We start from the raw sequence: 11,816 nt of genomic DNA, 5'->3' as shown, positions 1-11,816 counted from the left end.
TGAGACATTTTGAATAGAGGTAAAAGGTGACCGAGGGTGTTCTAAACAAAATCTGTTAGCGTAACTTTCCTCTTCTCTCTCTCAAGCTTTCAAAGCGTGCCTCTAAAAAAAAATATATATATATATATTATATATATAATGTTAAATTGACAGTTGAAAATATGCTGCATATGAAATATCACTTCATATCTTTGCATTCAGTCCAGATGTCCAGCTGTGTTAAACTTTGCTTGCTCAAAACAGCACAAATGGGGTGGTCCAGGGTGAGGAGAGAATCCCCACTGCGCCTTTTCATGTGGAATCAACAATCATAACATGTATGTATCATTAAAACTAGCGCCCACGTTAGTTGTTTTAAAACAAGTTCCTCTCCTCTCCTCTTCCCTCTTTCCTCTCATTGCAAGAAGCATTTGTAGCCTCTCCTTTGAATGCAGCAGGACTTACAACAAAAAAGGACCATTAACTTTATAGTTGTTCTGAGACATTTTGAATAGAGGTAAAAGGTGACCGAGGGTGTTCTAAACATGTTCGGGTGTGCCCGGCTCTCTTGACCGACTGTGAGGTCCCGGGTGGGGGGACCGGGGGAGGGGAACTGAGGGGGGGGGGGGGGTTGAATGTCTTTTACTGTGAAACGAAACCTGACGTTCTGCGCAGACGCAGTGGGTGCCGCTAAGGGGAAGGCGTGAGATAATTCTCGATTTCAGTCCGTATCGAACCAAGGTAAGAAGTGAACCCTGCTCGGCGTTTTATTTATTTACTTAGTTGCTTGTGTTCATGTTGTAAATGACCCCAGGAAGGGTCATTGTCTTGTTGGACGGAAGCGACGTTTATACTTGTTTAATGGTGGTGTTACGTATGAGGTTAAAGCTCTTACGGTGGTGTTAGTTTACAAGTTTAATGAATATTTTAACCCAAAGGAAGATAATTCACCAATTAAGGATTCATTATCACCACATGAAGATATTAATCTGCCGTCATTACGTTAAGTGTATTTGCATTAAAGAACCAAACTTGATATAAATTATGTGAACTCAGATTTACACCGATTATTGTGCTCAGGCTGCGGCTCGTCATCTAAGAGATGGCAATTCTACCTCACCACCATGTGGCTCGGTCACACGAATCATGTATTAAAAAAAAGATTGAGAGGGGGGCCAGTTTACGCCGTTTGAAAGCTGGATAAAGCGCCATTTCTCTGAGCCACAGTTTTGTTCGCCAGTGAGCCACACAAGTGAGCCCTGTAACCAATCGGTCAAGAGCAAAGCCAGACCTCAACAATGCAAGTGTCTGCCATTGTCAGGACGGGCTCTGTGATGTCTTTGTGAATTTCAAAGTATTTCGATAGTTAAATAGTAATTTGCCTGATGACATCACCACGGCAGAGTTCATTGTCTTTTAAAGTGACTTCTTGTTGTTCATTGCGGTGTAACTATAGGGTGTGTCACGGCCAAAGGTTGGACCTCTGCCAGATGATTGAGGATTTTATAGCTCGGTCTATCACATATCGATTTGCCTGAGAATATGATCATACCTTGTCTCTTAAAACTGCATGTGATATCATTTTGATTTAATTGAGTAACTTTTCATAACTGTCCCCAGTGCTGCTGCTAGCCATTTTGGTGACCTAAGCATAACTCCTTCATGATGCCCAGAGAAAAAACTTTTGTTTCTGCCAGTTTAACATTTTATTAAAATAAAAAAGGAAAATCCTTTGTAAACACAGTACACAGAACAGCCAAAACATGCATACACACAAGTATTGGGATGTGCAAAATCTTCATAGAAATTAAATAGTCATCCATAAATACAAATTTAAAAGCAGAATCACAAAATCACCCATAATTTGGGATGTCCCGGACAATTCTGAAAGATTTCCGCTTACAGCGCTACGAGAGCGGAACATGCGTTTTATTATGTTCATAACATGATTACCTTCGCATTGAAAATGCCGGAAGGTTATGTTTTGATCGCCGTGTATTTATTTATTTATTTATTTGTATGCGTGTTATTCGCAAAACTCAAAAAGTATTGAACCGAATCGCATGAAATTTGGTGGGATGATTGTTTATTATCCGGGGACCAGTTGATTAGATTTTGGGATCGATCGGGTCAAAGGTCAAGGTCAAAGGTCATGAACAGGTCAAAATCTTTCGCAGAACTCAAAAAGCATTGAACCGAATCGCATGAAATTTGGTGGGATGATTGTTTATTATCCGGGGACCAGTTGATTAGATTTTGGGATCGATCGGGTCAAAGGTCAAGGTCAAAGGTCATGAACAGGTCAAATCTTCTTGAATCACATGGAATTTGGTGGGATGATTGGTTATTATCCGGGGACCATTTGATTAGATTTTGGGATCAATCGGATCAAAGGTCAAGGTCAAGGTCATGGAAAGGTCAACATCTTTTTTTTACCATAGCACGATACATTTTTGTCCAATTGGCATGCAACTAATGCCAAAATGTTCATAATTCAATGCCCAATCTTGTGATATGCGAAGGTATGCGCTCTACCGAGTGCCCGTTCTAGTTGTCCTTGTTCTGATTCAACGGCGGCGGGACAGCGATGACGCGCAGAGCAACTCAAGAGCTGATTGGCCCGAGTTGAGAAATGATTGCCTCAAAGTTGAAATATCTCAACTAGCGGTGATAATTGCACCTCTGAAAACAAGCCGCTGTAAATGCGTCGCCCAAATTGCGTCGCCCCAAACGCACCGCCCGGAAAAATGTTGCGTCTATAGCAGCCACATGCGTCTGTATGTTGACTTTTCATGGGATTTGGTCGTGCGAAAAAATCGCATCGCTTTTAGTGTAAACGCACCTTTACTCTCAGAATTCGTCAGGCCACTGAGATAGGACAGAGCACCCATGGAGAGCTTGGGAAGTTGAATGTGTATTTGGTTTTTTTTGGGCTGGGCACCATCGTAACTTTTTTTGAGCAATTAAATATAGCTCTTGTTCTGCCTGTTTTGTGATATACATGCCTAAAAGGTGCCTAATATTTCTATACTGAAATAATATCGGCATTATAATTATTATAACTATGATGATTTGTTTTTGTTTTTGGTGCCCCCTCAGGACTTGGTGCCCTACGCAGAGCGCGTAGTGCGCATTATGGGAGCGGCGGCGCTGACTGTCCCTTTTTATATTCATATTACATTTAAGAAACCGTAGTGGCTATCGAAATAGTTTTGCGATCCGAAGGCCAGAATTTAAGACTTTCACTATTATAACTTTTTTTGCGTTTTTTTAACGTTTTTCCTTTTTCAAGATAGCTCTTGCTTTTAATTGTAATAGGTTGATTATTCCACAAGGGTAAACATTATGGAGTGTAAGTGTGAGTTCATTATATTTGCTAATATCTGTTTATGGAAATCTGACAATGGAAATTATTAATTCTCAATCATCAGTGAATGAAGATAATAACATGGCCTAAGTACCCACCTCTTTAGTGACAGAACCCACACGCTTTATTTACAGCACAATTGTTGGAAAAATAACTATTTTCAGTAGAGCTGAATGTTTAACATTTATGGTCCGAGAGTATTCCTCTCCAAACCCAGATAAGAGGAAGTGAAGAATAACACATCGGCTTCTCTGGAGTGCTGGACAAGGAAGAAGCCCCCACAGGAAGAGAAGTGTCTGACAGAGTATAAAAGACAGAGGCTGAGACGAGACCTTTGGAGTATAAACTTGGAAACACAAGAGATAAGATAATCCTTTATTAGTCCAGCAGTGAGGAAATGTACAGGATTACAGCAGCAAAGTGGGTAAAGTGCACATAATACATTGTAAGATGTGATTATTTTATATGGCAAATAACTATATAATTCACAAATATGAACGGATCCTGTCCTACAATGGCAGACAGTTGCATTGCTTTGGTCTGGCTTTACTCTTGACCAATTGGTTACAGAAACTTTGGGCTTAATGGCTATTAAATACTATTAAATGGTGTAATAAGTGTTGTTTTTATACAAAGTGTGTGAAAATAGCGCAGTTTACAACAATGCGCTAGCGGAAACAAGATTCCAAACTAAGATAATGAGTTTAACGTAAATGTTTTCTCATGCAGATGGTAAAGGGGTAATCGGAGAAGCCAAAGTTCATAATGTGACGAAGTAAGGAGAAAGAAAATCATGGGTGAGTGGAAAAACTTTTTATTTTTATTTTAGATGTCTTTTTTTCAGTACAAGGGTCTGGAGTTCATTTCCTCTTTGCTTTTTAAGTGTTAAAACCTAAAATATTTCCATGGCACCACTGTTCTCTACCATCAACTAACCATCTACGGTTATCTATATATTATTTATATTATGCCATTAATATGAGTCAAATGATTATGTGTAAAATGGAAGACAGTCCACATTTATCACTTAACTCTGCAGTTCCCCTCATCTCTATGAGGCCGTTTGGACTCTTTTTAGAACATTGTTTAATTAACACAAATAGACAGTTTTGGTTCAATTTTATTGGTAGTACAGAGTTCCAGACTAATGTTTTACATTGTTTGCAATGAAACATTTTAAGGATGACCATTTCTGTCAGTTCTCATTATCATTGATAATTTCTTCACACATTATTCTAATTATTTCCAATCTTTTCCTGAACTGGAAATTCATTTTCTGTGTGTTCCTCAAATGAATCACCCTCTGGTGGAAAGCAGATTGATTAAGTTGTGAGTGTCTGAAAGGGAACAATCCATTCATATTCATTGGCGTAGACGTAGAGTAGATACCATATGGTCAATGGTCAATATGCCCTGGCAGCCACGGAGTGCAATCCCCAGAGGTTCAATGGCTAAATTGAAAAGCTACATTTACTGGATTACTGACTGGACTACTAGTTATGGATTAAAGATTAAAGTCTTAGATATCAATTTATTTGAAAGGAAAAGGAAGTTGGAAAATATTGAGCCACATTCTTGGTTTTAGACCCGTCATCATATTCGTTGACAACATTGCAAATATTATTGACCAAACTTCTCCAAATTAGCAAATTGCAGATACCTGTAATGTGGCAGAGCAACAAAGTGCCTCTCTGATTCATAATAAAACATTTTTGCTCTCTTTTATCATTATACAGCTGACGAACTTGAGCAGTCACCCAAGGGTTGGACTGAATCTCAAGTAAGCGACTGGCTAAGATCAATTGGAGTGAAGAAGCAGTACATAGAAAAGCTCTACGAGGAAGAGGTCAATGGACAAGTCCTTCTGTCACTGAATGAGGACGATTTGAAGTCAAAGATGGGCATGAAATCAGGGCCTGCTCATTTGATTATTCAGACAAGAGATGAGCTCATTAACTCCAAGAAAAAGTCTCAAGAGAAGAAGAAGACATCCAGTGGCAAAACCCCCCAGTTGGAACAAGAACACATTGATGCAAAATCTGTTCAATGTCTTCCCGCAACAAGTGAAGCTACTCCGGCACAGATTCCTAAGAAAGATGAAGCTGTCGTAAAGGACCGACAAACAGCTCAGGAACTAAATGTGTCCACTTCAAAAGACGACTGCAGACCACGGCCATTTGACCAAGAAGCGATTGATTTCATATATGTAAAGCACAGAGTCATTCAACCCGAATCGGGTGCTTTTAATCTGATATCTCCATGCCATGAATTCAAATCTTTAGCTAAAGCTGTTACGTTGGATCGCACAAGACTCCAAGCTAAGTTTGCCTATGAGGTCCTTAGATTTGCAACTGGCTGTATGAATATCAGATCAAATGGCACAATACACTTTGGTGTGATGGACAGCAAAGAGGGCACAGGAAATGTCCACGGTGAGATAATTGGTATCCCTGTTCCAGAGAAAGACATTTATGTAGATGCTTTGGACTACATTGAAAGGAGTTTCTCTTCTTCCAAAGAGCATGTACGCCAGTGTATACGGCCACCAAGGTTCATTGAGGTTATGGATGGCGAAAGTACAGAAAAGAGGTATGTGGTAGAGGTTGACATTGTGCCTTCAATAAGTATTGTGAAGAACAAAGTGTATGAAGTGCGTCTGCCAAACTTCAAAGAGTCATCAAACAAAGTAGAATTTGAGAAAGAAACAATTCTGCGGCGGGTGGGTGCAAAGACGGAACCGGTGACCGACATAAGTGATTTTCACGAACGAGTCAAAGATCGAGACGCTCAAAGAGAAGAAGCAGAGAAAACTCTGTTCCTCGGTGCCCCAGACTGCTGCCAAGACCTCGGGAGGAAACTAAAAATGCTTATGACTTCTGGAAAGAAATTCATCGAAAAGGAGAAATGGTTCATCCTCGTCACTAACAAGTTCAACCCTGATGACCTTCGCAACCTTGACTGGCTGCTTAACATGACCATGTTCTGTGTGTTTGACTTTGACCCAGACTCAAAGGTCTCAGGTCTTTGCAGTCAGTACCGTCAGCATCACGTGGCAAATATTCATTCTCTGCAGAGCTATAGGATATCCAGTGACATGAGCATCCAAGAATTCACGACTCATTTGCATCTGTTCGACCAAACTAGCTGGATCTTTTGTAACGGCCGTAGTGACTACAAAGGAGATGACAGTCCATGTAATGAAATGACTTGGTTTAAGACAAAAATGACTGTCCTGCGGGAAGCTGTGTCTTTGATCTGTAAACAAATCTTGCCAAAAGGGACATTCCAAGTCATTTTTCTTCTCACATCACCAGTTGAGAAACCACTCTTGCACACCTTTAATGAGTTTTTCACAGACATGGAAGGCCATGAAGACATCATCTGCATCTGTGAATCAGAGAAAAACTTCCAGAAGTGGCAAAGCTTTACAGAGGGGTCATGTGGAACAGAAACTGTGAACAATTCCAGTGTTGTTGGGATGAAAATGAGTCACATTAATGCAACTCTAGAGCAAATACAATCTGTCAACGTATGCGCAAGAAAACACCTGCCAGTCTTTGTGAAGGGGACATGTCTTCTTGAAACACACGAAGAGGAAAAGATGTATTCTCTGGAAATTCTGACAGTCGATCATTGTGACGAAACAAGCCAAGCCTTCATTGAGGAAGAGAAAGAGAACATTGACCAGCAGTTTTACCATGGTGGTCGAATAAACTGGTTGAATTTATGGCTTGCTGAGCACCGGCATGTTGGAGAGGTAATTGAAAGAGATGCTTATCAGGATGTCTCCAATTGTGTCAATGACTCTTTGAAGTCGAATGCTGATCAAACTCCAGTGAACAGTATAAACATCTTCCATCACCCAGGAAGTGGTGGAAGCACTGTCGCAAGACAAGTGCTGTGGAACAACAGGAAAGGTCTCAGGTGTGCAGTTGTAAAGCCCTCATACTCTCCTGCTGTGGTTGCGCAACATGCAGTTGAACTGAGAGAATACGAGGAGAAAGATCCACAGAGGTGTCTTCCTGTGCTGCTCCTCATTGAAGACTCAGACAGAGAATACCTCGATGATCTCAGGAACGAACTGGAGGTTGCCACAAACGCCAAAAGAATCCTGTGTGGAACTCTGTGTTTCATTTTGATGAGCTGCAGACGATCCCATGATCCAGAGAAAAGATGCAAAGAGTCTCCGTTACAGAACGTGTCTGTCACTCACAAACTGTCTGAACAAGAGAAGAGACAGTTTGCCAAAAAACGAAAGGTGCTTGAGGAACATTATGAACATGAGTTCATCCTGACATTTGTTCTGATGAGTGAAGGATTCGATAAGAAGTATGTTCAACAGTTTGTCAAACATTTGCTGCAAGGCCTTGACAGTACATCTCTTGTGACTAGCCTCATTCTTTATGTGGCATTGCTGAACACTTATGTTCAAAACTCGTTCATCTCTCAGTCCCATTGTGAAGAGTTTCTTGGAAACTTTCTCATTCACTTGGAAAGGTTTCGCCAACATGAGTTTGAGAAATCCCTCGGTGATCAGGCTAAACTAATCTTCTTGCATCTCAGAGATGATAAGACACACATTAAATCGATCAGAATCATCCACCCACTCGTTGCAAAGGAAATTCTCGAGCAACTTTTGGGGGACAAACAGACCCAAAGCAGTTTGGCAATGAGTTTGCTGTGCAACACCGTGCTTTTTGAGCACAGATTTGGAAGAGCTGAATATCTGTCATTTTTGAAAGCACTGTTGATAACGCGATCCAGAATAAGCAAAGGGGACAAATATGACAGTTTTTTCTCTCCTCTGATTGTGCATGTGCGTGAAAAGGAAAAAAGCCCAGACAAAGCAATTGAGTTACTCACGAAAGCGTTCCAGTGTTTCCATAACGATCCATTCTTTGCGCAACAACTTGCACGTCTTCATTACACCGACGAAAAGTTTGAAGAGGCCAAATACTGGGCCGAGACAGCAGCCCAACAGTTGCCCAAAAACTCGTACATACTCGACACAAAAGGGCAGGTGTACAAGAAATGGTTCGAAGCTAAATGCAAAGCTATTGAGAATGACAGAGTACAAAAGACACCCGAGAATATAGCAGATGCCGTGGCGACTGCACTGAAAGCCCTGGAGTGTTTTCAGGAATGTGAGAAAGCAGCTGAAGCAGATCCAGAAAGAAATAATAGCTCAGGGTTTTTCTCTGAAGTTGAGGTTGGATGCAGTGTGCTCAAACTGATCTCTTCATCGGAAGTGTTTGCAAACAGAGCCAATGGCCATTCAGAGTGTATGAAGTACCTGTCGACACCGGAGTACATTCCTGAGGAAGTTGAAAACGCCTGGGCACCATTTCATGATGGTTTGAAAAAACTCAACAAGGCAATGCAAGATGCCCTCGATTGGATTTCAGAAGACCTCAGTTACTTCCAAACAGACATCGGTTTTGATGGAGAAGAGACCCCTGAAAGTCACGAGGAGAAAATAAGTCATCCACTGAAATGGTTGGCAAAAAAATCTTCAGAGTATGGGAAATATTTCAGTGAAACTGCACTTCAACGGAAATCAATCGCAACCAATCTGACTCCTTTCCAAAAGCGCATGATCATCTATCGTCTTGGTGGGGGGAACATGACATCTATCCTCTTCAACCTAACTGACCAGAAGGATGCAGTAACTCTCCTCGAGACCATCCTTTCTCTCTACCCCAGAAATCCAAAAATGGCTAAATTTGGTCAAAGGGATATTGTCAATTACATAATGGCCAACCTTACTCTGAACTGCCTGTCACCAACGATCAAAAAGATCGCTCAGCTGAAAGATCTGCAGGAACTTTGTCATCAGTTCCCAAAAGATAAAGGGACATGTTTATCGAGTGGCCTCTTCTTGCGTACCTTGCTATTCTGGCCGGAGGATCATGACCCAGATAATGAGAAAGAAACAAAATATGAAATTGTGCAAGCGGCTGTTGACCAACTAAAAAAAGACTACTTGATCAAGATGAAGGACATTCCTCAGAGGAAAAGAAGGCTTTACACCCATTTCTTTCTGGGCAGTGGGAACGGACTGGATAAATTTGTCCACAAGAGAAAGTTTGAAAGTGTCACAAAGATGTTCTCAGTTTCTGAGAAACGCATGAAGTGGTTTAGGGGTGAGGCATGGAAAAAGCCTGAGATTGCCACAATGCTGAATTGCGTTTCTGGATGGACTGAAGATGGACAGGTGTACCTTGAAGGCCCTCGGAAAAGGAAGTTCAATATCCTGCCTCTTCACCTACCATCAGTGCCTCATAGTAATGAAAACATCACGTTCTACCTGGGGTTCACATTCAGAGGGCCAGTTGCCTGCAACATCCTTGTGAAACAATAGTTTGTCTCTGAACAATGATCCTGCCACGTATGGCTGCACATCATCTCCCTGAAGCATGGGTATAATATCCACTTCAGTTCCAAGAGCAAGAACAGATATAAAAAGAAGAAATATCTGGTCAAAACAAAACAAAAGTTTCTATCTCCAAATTGTCGAGTATATTGAAGCATTTGTTCTGGTACAAATTGCAATTCTTTTGTCAGATAGTTTATCTATAATTTGATCTTTTTCTCATTTTATACATATATATATGTGTGTGTGTGTGTACTGACAATTCAACAGTGTTTTAAAAAAAAGTTTTTGTATGTGTATATAAACATGTGACATGATTGACTCTGAATTCCCAGGGTAATAACAATGTAAACTGAAATTCCTATCCTAAAGCTCAATGCTTCTCAAATAGGAACTTAAAGTCCCTGTTTAGACCTGAATCTAGTATCCTGTTATTTTCATATTGTTTGTAGATGCAGTTCAGAAGGACTGCAGTTCACACCTGGCATCTAAATGCATTTTTAATGCATCTAATGTGAGCATTTTTACCTGGGTTTTTCTAAGTGGTTCATGTTTGGTGTTATCTAACTAGAATGCTGTTGGAAGAGACATTGTGGTTCATAGTGTGAACCGTTCCTAAACATCTGGGCTTCTAGTACAGTGGTTCTCAAACTTTTTTAATTGATCCACGTCCCTGTGAAATATGTTTTCAGCAAAGAACCCCCTAACTAGGGCAACACATTTTTGGTTGGACAAAAGGTGTAATACACAGTGCTGTGCCATCAGTGTCTGATTTACTATAGAATATAGACAAATAATTTTCTGAACTTACTTATATTTTATTGTATATGTATTAAATAACCATTTTTAAAGAACTTTTGAATGGATGCGAATTTTAAATTATTATTTAAATAAATCTCACATTCACGTACCCTCAGGGGTACACAAACCCCCATTTGAGAACCACTGTTCTAGTAGATCATGATAGCTAAATCGGTGTTTCCACAATAAATGTTTTAAGACGAATCGGCAGCATTATGTACATTTTGAGAAGAATATGCCGATCATATGTGCAACAGAAAAATGTAATAAAATGGCAAATTATGGGAAATTACATTTTTTAACTAGAAATTACACCAGTACCTGGGGCTATACTTTTCTATACTTATATTGAATTAATTTGTTGGATAGTAACATGAAGAAACACATGAATTTGTAAACATTATTCTGAAATATATAAAACATGTCTTGAAATACAATAAACTTTTTTTCTTCAATTTTAGTTTGTTTTATGTTGTAAATCTGACTACATCGACCTTTGAAGATACAAGATATGAATTTATATTGTGAGAGCGTTGTCTGTTAATCTCCTTATTGGGATCTCCACTACACATGTTGAAGCTAAGCCTTAGAAATGATCAAACGTGTCATAACGTAAACACCAAAATGGAGGCTGTTTGATTGTTCAATCGAGTCGGTAAATATAGGATTAAAACATTTCCATTGCAAATGAGTTTTAAAACAATTTATTTGAGAAATTTCATGAGGGAACCATTTTTCCGAAATGGTGCGAAGACGAGAATACAAATAAAAAACCACCAGTTGAAGGTTTGATAGGAGTTGCACACAGCTAATTGTATGGGTCAGTTTATGGACTTAAATTTAATATGTGTGTAGTTATCAGAATTACAGGTTCTCACATACATGATTTTGACATATCAAATATATTGAATTGGTAAATGGCACGTGTTTCTGCAATATGTGCATTCTTTTTTATTAGGACTTGATCATCAGAGATAACTCAGATTAAAGAATGAATGCATATGTTAAGAGATTGCTGCAACACAATATTCAATAATCTTTTCAAGGAACAGTTCACACAAAACATAAATTATACATATTTTTCTCTCTTACCTGTTGTGCTATTTATAAATCTGGATTGTTTTGGTGTGAGTTACCTTATGGGACGTTTACTTTCATATAGTCACATTATTTTCGAGACGAGGCTGAAAATATATCTATATATATATATATTGTTGACTTTGAGGTGTACTGTCCGTTTAAATCTGAAACGAAACTTAAATTACTTTAGTGGGATCAGAAAACGAAACATTAAGG

The 11,816-nt window shown here is 39.6% G+C and overlaps 1 protein-coding gene across 2 annotated transcripts; it reads left to right on the top strand.

Annotated features, from left to right (window-relative positions):
* The first annotated feature begins 681 nt into the window (after nucleotides 1–681).
* samd9l (sterile alpha motif domain containing 9 like) lies at nucleotides 682–10,975 on the top strand. 2 transcript variants are annotated; one of them, XM_056407756.1, is made up of 3 exons: nucleotides 682–720; nucleotides 4,076–4,143; nucleotides 5,083–10,975. In XM_056407756.1, exons 2-3 carry the CDS (start codon nucleotides 4,140–4,142, stop codon nucleotides 9,705–9,707), a joined length of 4,629 nt encoding a protein of 1,542 aa, XP_056263731.1. In that variant the 5' UTR covers nucleotides 682–720; nucleotides 4,076–4,139; the 3' UTR covers nucleotides 9,708–10,975. The 2 variants fall into 2 exon arrangements, with proteins under 2 accessions (XP_056263731.1, XP_056263732.1); XM_056407757.1 differs by lacking the exon at nucleotides 682–720 and having other exon boundaries at nucleotides 3,034–4,143.
* The last annotated feature ends 841 nt before the right edge of the window (nucleotides 10,976–11,816 follow it).

This window comes from Pseudoliparis swirei, chromosome 23, assembly GCF_029220125.1.
Source record: "Pseudoliparis swirei isolate HS2019 ecotype Mariana Trench chromosome 23, NWPU_hadal_v1, whole genome shotgun sequence".
NCBI lineage: Eukaryota > Metazoa > Chordata > Actinopteri > Perciformes > Liparidae > Pseudoliparis > Pseudoliparis swirei.
This window is presented reverse-complemented; position numbering and strand designations above follow the sequence as displayed.